The sequence below is a fragment of the Furipterus horrens genome, unplaced genomic scaffold, assembly GCF_987537825.1.
Source record: "Furipterus horrens unplaced genomic scaffold, mFurHor1.1.pri manual_scaffold_4, whole genome shotgun sequence".
Taxonomy (NCBI): Eukaryota; Metazoa; Chordata; class Mammalia; order Chiroptera; family Furipteridae; genus Furipterus; species Furipterus horrens.
The window spans coordinates 17,266,122-17,282,596 of record NW_028327174.1 but is presented as its reverse complement, the minus strand read 5'-3'; the positions used below and the strand labels follow the sequence as shown (position 1 = coordinate 17,282,596).

Sequence of the window (16,475 nt, the reverse complement as noted above, 5' to 3'; positions counted from 1 at the left end):
CTGGTCCTTGCTCCTTGCACAAACGGGAGCACTTGCGGGAAGGGCAGGAGGTAGGCCCGCCAGGGAGGTAAGGTCCTGTGCTGGGATGTAGGTCTTGCTGGGCTCCAGCCTCTGGGACACTATGATCTAGGACAGCGTGGCACATGGGTCCTAGGCCACCACATGGAGACTGAGAGCAGCTCACCCCCAGGTCCTGAAGGACAGAGCTGCTGCAGGAAGATGGTGACTCTGAAACCCACGAGTGCAGACTCCAGAGAGGATAGAGATCTCTTTGTGTAGCCAGCTTAAGCTCCAAAAAGGACAGATAAGGTTATGGGGAATTTCTGGGCATGGTTTTGACTTGTAATATTTTGGGAACAAGAGAAATTATGGGTCTCGTGGGAGAGAGGGGCTCAGAACAGGAGTGCTCTCAGTCTCTCTCCCAAATTGGAACTCTGTTAATAAAAACCTGTTCCCTTTAACACAAATCTTTGGGTCGTGTATCAAGGTGACAAGCGGCTGACCCCCATGCTGTGTGATAACAGTACTTCGAGGAAGAGTGGAACGAAGCATAGAAGAGTAAACTCAGGTAAAGTTCATCTGTTTCATAATTTGTTAAGTAAATGGAAAGATTGATTTAAATGTTATGAATGGAGACTGATATAGAAATAAATATGGTCATTTTTATCAAATAATTCTTAAAATTGTACTTATTTAACCACAGTAGTTAAGACTAATTTGTATGGGGTGAGGCTAACTCAGCTCCTTACTCCCATGGTCTTAAGACCCCATGATTACCAATAATTATAATCATTCTTGGATTCACATGCATCCCCCTCTCTAAATCTACCTCCTATCATTTAAGCCCACTTATTTTTTTAATTTTAATTTTCTCAATTACAGTTGACATTCAATATTATTTTATATTAGTTTCAGGTATACAACATAGTAGTTAGACTTTTATATAATTTACGAAGTGATCTCCCAACCCCTGAATAAGTCTATTAACCCACAAAGCATTATACATAGTTATTACAATATTATTTTCTATATTCCCTATTAATCCCCATGACTATTTTGTAACTTGCAATTTGAACTTCTAACTCCCATCAACCTTTTCAACCAGCCCAGCGCTTTGCTACCTTGACTCCAGCAGTCCTCTGACCCACTGGAATCGCTAATCCAATGGTCTTACTGATTTTTTCGCTTTGTTGTCCTTTTTTGCCTGCTTCTCCATCTTAATGTCTATGGTCAAACATTACTCTCATTTTCTTGCTCATATTTTCTTGCCCTTTTATCACTTCTGTTTGATAAAACCACAACCTATGTGAAATTCAACTCTCTGAATACTCTGCACCCATGCCCCCTGAACTGGGTTGCAGAAAAATGCAGAACGATACTGGCTAATCTAACTTTTAAGTTCATTAACACAAACCTCAGATGGGCCCTTAGTGCTGCTAGGCAATCACTTTACCTCCCTTGTCCATTCATTGTCTCTGTCCTAAACAACTCTTCCCCTCTCCTCTTCCCTCAGTGCGACGCCTCCTCTGCCATCTTTGTTCTCAACTGATGCTGCCGCTTTCTGCTTAATAGTGAAAATGGAGATGATCAGACTAGGCAGATCTTCCACAGATTCTCACCATGTGGATCCCTTTCCAACATGTGTACCCACACCAGAAACATCTCACCCATTTCACATGCTCCTCTCTAAAGCCAATCTCTCTTCTTAGTTAATAGAACTCATTCGCTCTTTTTCCTCTTTCATAATTTTCCTTGGAAGAGATATTCTGAAAAGGTAGTTTATGTTTGCTCTAATTCCTCTTCTCTTTTTCTCTCTTAAACCCATTATGCTGGATTTTTGGCCCATCAATTTCAACCAAATTGCTCTAGTCAAGGTCAATGGTAACCTCCACATTATTAAATCTGCTGGTCAATTTTATCTCAGTCCACATCCTACCCAACTTATCAGCTACATCTGACAAAGTTGATCACTCCCTCCTTAATAACTTTTTCATCTGAGTTCAGGACACAACAGTCACCAGATTTCCTCCTGCCTCACAAGTTGTTCCTCCTCAGTCTCTTTTGCTGGTATCGCCTTTTATTCCCCCTTCCATGAAGCTCAGGTTTGGTTCTCTATCCACACTCACTCCATGTCATCTGTATAGTGACAATGTTCACATTTATATCTTCAGGCTGGACCTTCAGTTTGCCGACTTGACACATCATTCAGAAACCTAATAGGCATCTCAAACAAAATGAATTCCTGGTATTTCTCTCTGCTCACCAAAAATGCTCTTCTGACAATCTCTCACATGTCAGACGGTAGTAAATCCATTCTCAGAGTTGTTTAGAGCAAAAATCTTGCAGTTTTCCTCAATTCTTTTTTTCTCATACACTATACCCACTCCATCATAAAATCCTATTGGATCTTCCTTAAAAATATGCCTTTTTCTCTATACCTCCACTGTTGTTCACCTTTGATCTGAGCATCCTGCATCTATCGTGTTATTGCAAGGGGATAATAGCCTCCTAAGGGGCCTTCTAGCTTCCACTCTTGCTCCCCTTTTATAGTCCATTCTCAACATAACAGAGTAGTCCTCACAAACAGAAGTTGAATCATGTCACTTCTTGGAAAGACCTTTGTAATTAGCTCTTTATTTCACTTGAGTAAAAGCCAAAGTCTTTATAATGGCCTATTAGGTCCTACATGATCTAACTCCCTCCTTCTTACTTACAAATATTCCGTACTTCAGGGAATGGCAGATCAGTCTGACTCATCTGGTTAAACCAGAAACTTTAGATCCTTCCTTGAACTTTTCACCATCACCGTCGCACATCCAATCAGCTGCTATAAACTGTTGATTACTCTTTCCTTGTGTCTCTCAAATCCATTTACATGTTCTCATTGCTGATGACACTGTTTCTCCACACCCCCAATTTTATCTCATCTCAAATCTGTCCACTATATTTTAATAGTAAAGTGATCTTTCCAGTTAAATGCAAACCCCTTCATATCATTCCCAAGTTTGTCTGACCACAAAGGTCTTCCCTCTTAACCATCTTTTTTGATAATTCATAAGTTGATACTCAGAGTACACAATAGAGTGCCTCACAGTGGGAAGCTTTCATTACAATTCAAACTACTTTTGAAATTGCCCTCTGTTATACAAATTCCGTGGGTCACTTATTTAAAGTGTTTTGCAGTATACAATTCACTTTTGAGGGTGTATTAGTCTTCATTCTATTAAACAACATTTATCAGAATTAATTATTTTGTGTATGTAATCATTTATAAAATGAAATGTGATGCTGGAAATCAAGGTTCCTAAACTGAGGCATGTTCTCATGCCTCTCCGTCCAGGTGCGCTATGACCCGAGCTGGCGAGCTGGACTCGCTAGCGCCGACAGTCTTTGACTGATCAGGCCTCAGGGTTTCGAGACATTCTGTGACTTAAAAGGAATCTTGCTGAGTACTCCATCTTCCCTGATGTTGACAAGGAAACCAAACAAAGCCAAGCACAGGTAGCACAGGTAGTGCTTAACCCTGCGTGCTTTCTGTTAATGTTCAAGGAACAGTGTGGCTGTTCCCATAGTCTTAAAAGAATAGATGATTGAATTCCTATTTTTTGTTTTTGATAGAAAACATTCTTTATAGTTTATATATTAACCTCCTTTTGTTGTAATCCCAAGTAAGTAATTGTATATTGTAATCAATATTGGAATGTGCCTGTGAGCTCATTCCTTACCCTCCCTATTGATTTCTATAGTTGTAAAACTCAATAAAAGGAGAGGTCTTTGCACTGCTCGCTGCTGACCTGCCAGAGTGTGTGGCAGCCCTCCAACCAACTCATTCTCCTTGCTGGAATTACTTCTGCGCCCTCGACCACATTTAATACAACACATTTAATTGCTGGCCCTGGCTGGTTTAGCTCAGTGGATTGAGCGTCAGCCTGCGAGCTAAGTGTCGCTGGTTCGATCTTCCAGTCAGGGCACATCAGAGAAGGAAAACTCTGACTCCAAAAAACCTCCGCTGCCTTGCGGCATACCTCTTCAGGGGAAAGGCTAAGGGAGTAAACCCCGACAGAAAATCCGGAGCCGGAGTCCCTAAGGCGGTTCGACGTTGTAGTCAACACCGGCAACTCCTGCGGCGCACCTGAAGCCAAGCTGTATTGACTCCGTCTTTCCCTTGGACCCTTCAGCTGCGAAGAGAGGGGGGGTCTGCTGCATGGGCAACAGCAGACCCTCCATATCACCCTGCCCAGGCTCTGTAGCTTCAGCGTCATCGCAAGATGTCGATTCAACACGGGAGGAGACAGATACGATGTCACTCCCGAGTCGGACTGCACAGCCATTCTCGGCGGTGCAGATAGACTCTTAAGAAGCTACACCATCATCTCTCGAGACGGACGGCTGCCGACGACGACGACAGTTAATTGTTACCCTGGCTGGTTTGGCTCAGTGGATTGAGCGTCGACCTGCGAGCTAAGTGTCGCTGGTTCGATCTTCCAGTCAGGGTACATCAGAGAAGGAAAACTCTGATTCCAAAAAACCTCCGCTGCCTTGCGGCATACCTCTTCAGGGGAAAGGCTAAGGGAGTAAACCCCGACAGAAAATCCGGAGCCGGAGTCCCTAAGGCGGTTTGACGTTGTAGTCAACACCGGCAACTCCTGCGGCGCACCTGAAGCCAAGCTGTATTGACTCCGTCTTTCCCTTGGACCCTTCAGCTGCGAAGAGAGGGGGGGTCTGCTGCATGGGCAACAGCAGACCCTCCATATCACCCTGCCCAGGCTCTGTAGCTTCAGCTTCACTGGAGAGGACACTCCAGCGTCATCGCAAGATGTCGATTCAACACAGGAGGAGACAGATACCGTGTCACTCCCGAGTCGGACTGCACAACCATTCTCGGCGGTGCAGATAGACTCTTCAGAAGCTACACCATCGTCTCTCGAGACAGACGGCTGCCGACGACGACAGTTAATTGAAGAAAAGATGAACTACCTTGGCATAAGTACAGACCTCTTAAGTTGGTTCTTTCTGTCTTAAAACTACTATGGATTTCAAATAATAATATTACAGGAAAAATAATATTAAACAATAATGATAATATTAAAGAATAATATTAGTTTTCATAGTTTATAAAATCTATTCACATAAATAAGGTCATTTTTTTTACTACAACTACCCAAAGAGTAGATATTATTTTCCTTTTTCAGAGAAGCAAATTGGCAATCAGAGAATTAAATGATTTGTGAAAAACACCTAGGAAATCAGTGACAGAACTGGCTCTGGAATTTCATCCTCTTTCAATATATACCTGCATATGCAGGTTCTTAAATGCAAAGTATAATAAAACATCTATGTGCAAGATAATAAAATGCTACTTTTTCATGTAGAGAAATACCTACCTTAAAAGTCTTACTTTTTGATAGAAAAGAAATCAGCATTGTCCTTTCATATTATTAATAAACATCAGTCCACTCTAAAATTTCTGATGTAATGTGGAGGTGGTGGGAAACCATGGTAACATGCTATTTGAAATTAGTTCAACCATTAAAGGTTATATTTCAGTTCTGCTCAAAGGTCAGACCTGAAAAATATCCATTTTGAAATGCGTGGAAAATTATCATTTCCCCACACATTTTGGATGGTGCCACTACAGTCCTGACAGCAGTCATGTGTGTGTCCTCATCCTGTGTCTCTGGTGGTCAAGTAGAGAGAAGGCACTGGGCCTATAACTTCTCTTACTCTTAATTTAAAAAAAAGTAGTATCTACCTCAAAGGACTGTTGAAATTTTCAAAATTAATCACACACACACAAAAAAAACCCCAAAGCAATTAGTACACTAACTAAAGTTGAGAAATAAAGCTGAGAAAGTTTTTCCTAAATGACCAGACTCATTTCTCCCATTTAAAGATTTGAATCTGGAATGAGTCACTCAAATAAGCATTAATTAAGAATGACATGCCTACAACCCTTCTTGGGGTTCACATATCACTTTTATTTACCAATCATATCCCCTCTTTCCTCTCTTGTAAAACTGTATGTGGTACATGGCAAACATACCTAAATTCTTATGCTAGGCTTCATTAATATCATAAAGGCTACTATTAATAGTTACTCACATTTATTTAACACTCTATAGCAGACACAGTACTAATCATTTTACGTGCATTACTGTACTACAGGGTAAGCTAATATAATTAATTTATTGTTAATTTAATTCCATAGATAAGAAAACTGTAGCGTAAAGAGATGAAGTTTCATAGCTAGGTAAGAAGTTCAGTCTCATAGTAAACAAACTTAGGCAGCCTACAACATGTCAGGGACCCATCCACTCTAGCTAACAATTCTAGAAAGAGGAGAGAAGACAATAAATAAGTAAACAAGTGAACTAAATAATTTTACATAGTAAGTAGGCTCTGGAAAAAAGAAAACAGGATGATTTGACCTAACTAACTAGAGTGATGTTGAAAATGGTTAAGAACATGGACTCTACCACAAAGTTTGAATCCCAGCTCTGTTCTTATGGGCTGTTATATAGTTATCCTCTTTATGTGTTTCCTTGTCTACAAATAATAATATCTAATTCATGTAAAAGTTGTGAGGTTTAAATGAGTTAATATACATAAAATGTCTATAACACTGTATGAAGCATAGTGTTAAGTATATGCTTAAGTACTTATTGCTTATTAACATTAAAGATATTAAATTCAATATATTAAATATTTAAAATGTTATAAATTAAATGTTAAAAACATGAAAAATATTTAAGCACTTGCCTAAATACTTATTGCTTATTAATATAATTATTATTGTTCTTTTCACATCTTTGTTACTGTAATTATCATTACATTGAAGGCTCTCCATAAGACAGGGTGATCTGGGAAAGCATGTATGAGGAAGTGCGTTTGAGGCAAAACCCAAATAGCACTCAGTCACATGAAAATCTGAAGATGGGAACCAAAGTTCAAAAGCCACAGGGCCAGAAGGCCTAGCAAAGAAGGCCAATGTGAGCCAGGATGAGTTTGCTCAAGGTTTAGGTATAACCTCACTTCTTACTGGCTCTTTAACCTAAGCCCTGAGCAAACTCATCCCGGCCATAGTAAGGAGCTAGATTGTACTCTAAGTTCAATGAGAAGCCACTTAGCATTTTAAGCATGATAATGACATACTTGGATTTATATTTTATAAATATCATTCTGGTTGCCACAGAAAGATTGGATTATAGCTTCCATTGAATATCAGTTTCACCACTTCCATTCATCATTATTTTAACATAATCTCAGTGTTTTTCCTAGGGGAAAATAATTCTCTGGCTATATTTTTGAAATGCTTTTATCTGTGTTCTTAAAAGTAGAGTCAGAGTAAAGGACTTAAGTACATGTGTATACTTTCATATAGTCATACACACACTAATTTTGAACAATAATTACATGGAATACACACACAGACAATAATTTATGATTCTGAAATTCATATTAATCATATTTAGAAGATTTTAAGATTATATCTTTGAAGAAATGTAGTTGGATAGTTAATTTACTTTAAAATAGATATAAGGAGAAGATATTCTTTAGGCCCTATTTCTCATATTTCTGTCCACCAGTGATTAGCTCCTAGCCCCTAAAGAAGGGAATCATTGCAAATCTGATCAGGTGGAACCAGGTGGGTGTGGTTACTCTTCTAATTTTCCCCTCACTTCTAGGCTTATTTTTTCACACCCATCTTCTCTACTTTTATTTTGCTTTGAGTAGATTGATAGCCTACTTAGGCCACACTGTGAAACTTAATCCTACTGGATAACTTGATACAGGTTCTCTAGCCTCAGAGCTAGGCGTCATGCATTGACAAGTTGATACCACTATGTGGAGAGGGGCATACAACAGCAGCAGAAGAACAGTTCTAGGTTTCCATTTTTTTACTATCATAATAGCATTATATCATCATCTCTAATATCTAACACCTAAAAGGCCATTAATGTATTCAAAAAGAACATTATACCGACCAATGTATAATATCATAAAGCCCTACATTGTCACACATGTAGGTGAACGAAGAACACGATGCAATTTGTACGAAAGATTCCTCTTAATTAACACGTAAAGGATTTAGCTTTAAAAGTTCAAAAGTATAGTTGCATAAAGTGAACTGCTTTACCTGTCTGATCAGTTTCCTCGTTCCTGACCTTCGTGGTTCCCACAGAAGAGGTGGGTGGACTAACAGGAGGACTGGAAGCAAAGTCTGTACACCCTGTAGATGTGTGGATTTCAAAATATTCTTGGTTGTGATTCGTTCGATGAAAATCCAGAGAAGACACAATAGATGTTCGTTGTTTAGGCTGAAATAAATGAGAATGATGACAGTATTAATACGATCATGTTCATCTTCAGCCCAATCTCCCCTCCAATGGAATCTAAGGGATGACTTTTTCAGTTAAACTATCTGGATTTTGTATTTAAAAAATATAACTGTGCTTTACAGAGAGACACTAAATAATCCCTTAATAAATTAAATAATGAAAAAATATTTAATGAGAAAATATTATGGCATAGTAGATAAAAATAATTTAGACTTTTTGTTAATTTCCCTGGAAGAATCTAAAAATATAGTGCACAAATTTTCTCTTAGTGATCAATTCAGAAAGCTGCAATTATAAGTCACCAAAATAACATTTATTAGACATAAGCCTGCCCTGACCTGTGTGGCTCAGTTGTCTGGGCATCATCCCACAAAGGGAGAAGGTTGCCCGTTTGGTTTCCAGTTGGGGCACATGCCTGGGTTGTGGGTTCAGTCCCCAGTTTGGGCACAACTGAGGGGCAACCGATTGATGTTTCGCACGTTGATGTTTCTCTCCCTTTCTTTCTCCCTCCCTTTCTCTCCCTCTAAAAATAAAAACATAAAATATTTTTTAAAACCCTGAGGATGTAAAATCTAATAATAAAAGGTCCCTCACAACATTGATGCATTATTAGAATGGTTCCACTTTTTTAATTCATTATATAGCCCAAGGAATTGGTAGCATTACATATTGTCCCCAAGTGCCATATGGTGAAATTTTATCAGAATTAAGTAAAGTTATATAGAACATTTTCCAGGATCTAAGAATCTACTTGGTTTTTGTACTAAACTTTGATTTTCTTGTTTAAGGATTTTAATTAATCCTCAAATAGCAACTAAAGTTAAAATCATGGAGTAATGTCAGATGAAATCTATACCCTTTGTCAGTAATGGATTGTTCCCTATAGCAGTTTTCTATTTTTTCCCTTGGTTTTAATTATGTTCACTCTTGGTTGCTTAGCAGAGCTTCTAACATAGTCCTTCAAAGAATTGCAGTCTTTTGCGCTCTCAGAATTGTGTACACTTCCCAACAATCAATCCAAGGATTTTTACTTTTTATTCTTCTCATTCATATTACTGAAATATTAACAATCTCACAATAATTAAAAGAGGTTAGCTGCAGCTCCTTTACAATAAATTTGTTTCCCCAAAGTACAATAAACTTTTGGTTTACTAACATTTTCATTGCCCTCAAATACTTGTTAATTTAATCACTGTATTTCACAGATTATTTCCCCGCATAATATTCAAGTTACCTTGTCTCTTGCAGTTCATGTTATTTAAGTCATTGAAACCATTTAGCCTATAATCTAAAATAGACAATGAAATTGAAAATATATGTATTTTACAGTTTTTTGCATAAAGGGTACAAACTATGACCATATGCTTTATTCTGTCACCACTGCAATATTTTTAATAAAAGAGGTTGAGAGGCATAAATATGGTTATACAAAAACCTGCAAGTCATTAATTATTATGACACATTAACTTAGTAATAGAATTCAAATTAGTGCCCACAGGACTCAGATATTTTTGAAGTATGAAAGATCAGGGTTCGCTGTCAGGCTTGATTTCTCATGAAATGTGTCCTTGAGGCTACCGAGTCTCAATTTTACATTCAATGTTCTTTCCACGAGGACTAAATAACAGCCATTAAAAGTCATGAACTATGACACCGGCTGCAGTGAAAACACAGGTACATCCATCATCTTGGTTTTGCTTTATTGTGTTGTGTTGTGTTTTTGTTTCACTTTATTTATAGGCAAAAACCAAATTTATATAACTTTTCTTCTCATAAATTTTATACAGGTCAAGCTAACTGTTGTATACGACTTCTTTACTTTTAAATGTTTCTTAAAGACATGTTTCTGAACCCTGACCACCCCAAGTTCTATTGACATTTAAAACACAATTTTTTTATGTAATCATGAAAGCAAATAAGTTGTTTTTTTGGTGCACTAATTCATTCTACAAATATTTACTGAGTGACTAATCTGCAAAGACCATGGTAAGCACTGTGATGAGAACAGATAAGGAAGACATTGTTTCTGTCGTCCAGGTGATAACAGACTTCCACTGGAGGAGGAATGGCATATGAGGAAAGAGACAAGCCATCAAAGAATGATGTCGCTGTACAGTATAGCACAGTGAAAAGGGCATTGATACCTGGAAGCACAGAATATAAAGGGAGGCCAAAGGTTGGTCTCTAATGTAGGGAGGAGATCAAGAAAGGCCTCCATGAGCAGGTGACTGATGGCTGAGTTGAGTCCTGATGAAGCGGCGGTGGTAGGGGTGCGGTAGGCAGACAAAGGGGATGTGGAGAAGGAAAGTACAAGCTATAAACAGTGCAGCATGGCTACAGTGCAGAGCATGCAAAGGCAGTGGCGGGTTCAATACGTGAGACGTTGTAAGTTGCAAGGACCAAATCATAAAGGCCTCTAAATGTCATGGTGACAAGTTTTGTCTCTAACTGGAACATTTAACAAAACCACTGAATTAAAAAACAAAACAAAACAACCTCATAGACACAGACAACAGGATGGTGATTACTAGAGGGAAAGGGGGTGGGGGAAGTAGAAGAGCGTAAAGGGGGAATAAATGGTGATGGGAGAAGACGTGACTTGGGGTGGTGAACACACTATACAATATACAGTTAAAGTATTAGAGACGATACACGTAAAACCTATATAATTTTATTAACCAATGCCACCTCAATAAGTTCAATTAAAAAAAAGAAAAGAAAAGAATAAACTAAAAAAAAAAAAAAAAAAAAAAAAAACACTGAATGATTTCCAAGCAGGGGTTTCATAGTTGTTTGCATTTTAATAAACTTACCTTAGCAATTTAGAAAATAGATTAATGAGAGCCAGACTTGAGGAAGAAAGACTAATTAGGAGGATGTTACACGATTCCATGACATAATGAGGTCCTGAAGTAAAACAGTGGTAACAGGGTGGAGATAGCAGGTGTTTTTAGGAGATGATAATGAGGTTAGCTCTTAGCATTTGATGGGATGGGAAGGTTGATTTTCCAGGAAGGAGTCTGGGGTGACTCACACTTTTATCACTTGGGTAAATGCCAGAAGGTAAGTTTTTAAATGGGAAACACAAATGTGTACACTCTTATACAGAAGCATGAAAGATGTATGCTGGTATGCTCTTGGGACTCAGAGTACATTGTCTAATACATGGTTATGCAAATCTAGATTATATTTCCTTTTCTTTCTTTGAGCAGAGTGCTATGATCTCACTGTAGCATAGCTTCAAATAAAGTACCCGGAGGAAGGGAGACAGGCTAATAGAAATTCGAAGGGAAGAAACCATTGATCAGTGATCATCTGAGCTCTTTCTTATTTGCTTCTTCAGAACTGTCTATCAGTTATTAGCAATTTAAGGAACAATGAGAAGAGAGTCATTGCCCAAAGCTCTCTGGTATCTGAGGTGATGAAAAATGAGAATCATTATATATTAGTTATGCTTTCAAAAGGGGATCAGTAAACTATGGCCCGTGACCCACTTCTGGCCTGCCTCTTGTTTCCGAAATTAAAGTTTTATTGGAACACATCTATGCCCATTCCTTTACTTTTTTTCCTCACATTATAATGGCAGAGTAGAGAAGTTATGACAGAGGGCCATATTATGCACAACCTAAAATATTTACTGTCTGGTCCTTTCGAGAAAACACTGGCGAACCCCTGTCTAAGAGATCATTCTACACATCATTTTAGGGCTCAACAAAATCATAAGCATAGCTTCCCTTTTATTTCCCAGCCTTATATGCATTTAGGTTGTGGACAAGTAATTAATTCTGACCAACTGACTGTCAGTAGAAGCGAGCCTTCTCCATCCCTCTCTTACTCTCCAGAAGTGATGTAGTAGTTCCAAAATGAAAGAGGTCACTCAACCCACACTGGACCTTGTGAGAGGTTGAAGGAAAACCTCCTTTATGTTAAACCCCTGAGATTCTGAGTTTGTCTGTTGTGTCAGCTAACACTACTTAGCCTGACTAGCACAAAATGCAGTGGCTCTGAGAGGTTAAGTGATTTACTCAAGATTCCATAAGCAGTAAGCAGAAGGGCTTCAAACAGAAGGAAGGCTCATGTGTTCCCATCCAGACACAAGTGAATGGTGGCTCAAAACCCAAAGCACAGAGGCAGGATAAAAGAGATATCTATATGGAGCAATAAAATAATAGCAATGGGAGAAAAGAATAAAGAGGTAATGATATTATTAAAAACAGAGATGGGTCTGGAATATTCACTTTGATTTTAATATGTTCTTTTTAAAAAAAACTAACCCAATGCCATCTTGCCAAGTTATTCAGAATGAAAAAGTGTTTCCACAAAGACAGGGAATGTACAGATGGAATCTCCCAAGCTTCAGTGTGTAAAATGAGTTGCATTTGTGTTCATTGTGACTCCCCCTTTGAAACATCTTCCTCACACGTGATCCAGCACTCCTATGCCCTACTTTCCTGAGAGCTTGCTCCCACACCTGTTTGCTTAACCAGAATTAACAAACTACAGATCATGGGCCAAATCAAGGCTTCTGGCTATTTTTGTAAAGCCTGTGAGCTAAAAATGGTTTTTTATATATATTTTAGTGATTGGGGAAAGAAAGCAAAGGAAAAATAATATTAGTGACAGGTGACTACTATATAAAACTCAAACTTCAGTGCCTATAAATAAAGTTTTATTGGAACACATGCATTCATTTGTATATGGTCTATGGCTGCATTCACACTATCACAGCAGAGGTGAGTAGTTACAGCAGAGACCGTATAACCCACAAAGCCTGAACTACTTTATTCTCTGGTCCTTTACAGAAAAAGTGGGTGACAATCACAGGATGAGAACACTCTCACAGGGGCCTAAGGTCTCTGTTCTGCGACAACTTAGCGCATGCACCTGACCTCCATTCTCCCCGTGCTCAGGGTCTCGCTGCTGTGTCAGCAGTTGCTGGACTGGTTGGGAGCCCCGGTGACTACAATCCCCGCCCCAGTAAGGTGGGGAGATGGTGGGAGGTGAACCACAGTTGAGCCAAGGCTCCAAGCACCAGCACATGCTTCATTTTCCCACAGACTTCACTTAGAAAACAAATTCATTCAGTTATGTAGACAGCTGACTAGAAGCCTTCACCCCAAGAACGAGGCCCTTCTGAGGGTGGCGTCCAATGACTGCACTGGTCCCATATCCATGAAGCCAGTGCTGTCTTAAGTTATTACCTTAGAGCAGCGCTTTTCAACCTGTGGGTCGCGACCCCTTTGGGGGTTGAACGGCCCTTTCACAGGGGTCGCCTAAGACCATCGAGAAAACACATATATAATTACATATTTTTCTGTGATTAATCACTATGCTTTAGTTATGGTTGGGGGTCATCACAACATGAGGAATTGTATTAAAGGGTCGTGGCATTAGGAAGGTTGAGAACCACTGCCTTAAAGGGACTAATGTGTGAATTTACTGGGATCACATACAGGATGGCATGCATTTCTAACTTTACTTTGGATTCTCTTCATTAGAGCCTGTTATCATAAGACTATCCTTATGTTTTGCAAACATATGCATGAAATAATATATTCTGATACATTAAGAATGGCATTTCATTTTTGCAACCCAGATAGATATGATTCATTTATGAGTAAGATGAGAACACCTACTCCTGACTAGGATGCGATCGAGGTAATGTGTATATTTACTTCCAAGTGTTTTCTGGATTGGAACGCCAGTTTCAAATATCTACTTTTATGTTTCCTCCTGTGTTATTTTCAAATTACTTAAACCAATGGACATTTAAAAACCCACTTACTTGGATTTAAAATCATTTGAATTCACTTAATTTAATTATAAAGGGACCTTGTCAACCTCCTAATAAAATGTCAAGTAGGACTAGAGAAATATTCTGGTGTCAGTACAAAGAAAAAGTGGTGCCAGCAGAAGGCAACGGTGGTATTAAATTATTCAAGCAAAACCAAAGTTCAGAATGAGTTCCAAGAGAAAATGGCTGAATGTCAGAAAATTAGCAAGTGACATCAATAAAAATATTTGGAAATGATCCACTTTGCAGACACTGGCCCATCGATAAATTATATCAAATCAGTATCCTTTCAAGTCAATGGTAATAAATTAAATGCTTTCTTAAACACTTTCAAAACCTGGATGGAGGTGAGTGGTAAAACTGGGAAGCTAGACCAGTATTATTTTTCTTTTAAAAATTCAAACTCCCTAGAATATTTTGCGTATTTGGTATCTGGTGAAAAAAAATAATTCTAACTATTTTTCCTCAAAATAATAGCATATTGTCCCAATACCATCATTTCCTCACTGATCTGAAAGGCCATCTTTATTAGACTAAATTTCCAAATATAAACTGGCTTTACATTTTTTGACCCTGCTGTACCACACACTCTCTATTACTGCTGTGGCTTCTCCTACTTCTAGAGCTTCTAGTAAATGGGTATTGGATTTCTCCGATTCTTCCTATTTTATATTTCGGGAGTATTCTACATTTGGTGTTCTAAAGCACTTCCATTAATTTGTTTTTTTTTTAAAAATACTATTGATCATCAGCCATGTTTCAGATACTATTCTAGGCTCCAAGGATACATCAGTAAACAAATGAGATATGGCATGAGACTTTTAAGCATTTTTATTATGACTTGGGGCGTAATGATCTTGCTTTCATTTTTCAAAAAGGAATTTCATTTAAAGAATAGCCTCTTCTTAATTTTATGAATTCAATAACCTCTCAAATCTTTCTGAGGATACTGATTACAATATTTTCTTGCATGAACTGTTTTTTCAGAGGTCATTTACTTTGTTCATTGAGCTTGGTTCCTCTCTGGTTGAACTTCTTTCAGAAGGTCCCAAATCCCTCTGATACTACTCCTGTCTGGTTTTCGTCACTGCTATGGAATTATTCTTATTTTTATATTTAGTTTACCATTTTAATTGCATGTCAGGAGGGAGAAGATGTAAACAACTGGGATCAGGTCACCATCTTGGATCAGAATTTTCATATTTTTCTGTCTATCACTTTTAAAAAGTATAGAGAAGGGATCTGAAGAAGTCTAGACAACAACTCAGTAGGGACAAATATAATATTTATTATAGATGTCATACAAGTAGAAAACAATTTCTGTTTTCTCAGTAAAAGAAAAAAAAACCTTTAATATGGAGTACAGTTACTTATTTAGTTATTTAGTTTGGGTCACAAATATAATAGTTAATATGTTTAATACTTGTTCTAAAGATTTAGAACTTGTTATCTTCAGATAAGCAAAATACTATTCCTCTACAGCACAGATTATGGACAAACGCAGACAGGGAAAAATATGCATGACCAGCCTGAGAAAGTTCAAGTGGGTGTGAGTCAGTGTCAAGTATTTAAGGGGAGATGATATCCACTTCTAGGAACCCTGAGATTTGTTATTTAAGTCTATGACATTGGTATTAAAAGTCGCTACTACTCTTTCCATTTTACAGTGGACTTGAGATTGAGAGAGAGTCTCGCAGTTAACAAACTGGAGAGCTGAAATTAAAAGTTATAAAGAATTTTAAATTGCATTTACCCCCTAGGACACCACATTATAGAAAAAGCAAAAAGGAGTAATGAAGTACAGGTAGGGCTGGAGCCTAATAGCTCTTGAGTTTCTCATATTTTTAGCAATGAGCAATTTTCCTACTTTTCAGTCTATTGACAGCATTGATTTAAAAATAATCATTACTTTAAAGGGCGTTGAAGAAAATACAAGTGGGTGGAAAACAGGAACAAATGGAATCTAATTCTACTTTGTATCAATATTAAACCCTACAATCACTCAGTGTTGAAAGGCAGATATTTTTGAAATTTATATTTTGTGCTTTTATCTCCTAATTGATTTCATTTTTACATAGAGACATTTGGCTATGGATTAACATGCATACTCATCTTCTATCGAAACTGACAAATTATAAAACTGTTAGTATATCCCTAGTATTTAATGTATATGAGCATAAATGTTAAGATTTTTAAATGGAAAATATGTAACATATGTCTCTCCATATCAGTTAGTTTCTGCATACAGGTTATTCAAATCTGAATTGGAAGAGTACAAATAAACATGAGAGGGTAATAAAAGTTTTGGGTTTTATTCTAGTTTTAGTCAATAAAAATGTTAA

The 16,475-nt window shown here is 37.9% G+C and overlaps 1 protein-coding gene across 6 annotated transcripts in view; it reads right to left on the bottom strand.

Annotated features, from left to right (window-relative positions):
- ANKS1B (ankyrin repeat and sterile alpha motif domain containing 1B) overlaps positions 1-16,475 on the bottom strand; it is an 829,228-nt gene that overhangs the window by 526,403 nt on the left and 286,350 nt on the right. For all 6 annotated transcript variants that reach the window (XM_090272643.1, XM_090272644.1, XM_090272647.1 and 3 more), the window contains exon 12: positions 8,138-8,318. In XM_090272643.1, the coding sequence (XP_090128769.1) occupies positions 8,138-8,318 (181 nt within the window). The remainder of the gene's footprint in view (positions 1-8,137; positions 8,319-16,475) is intronic.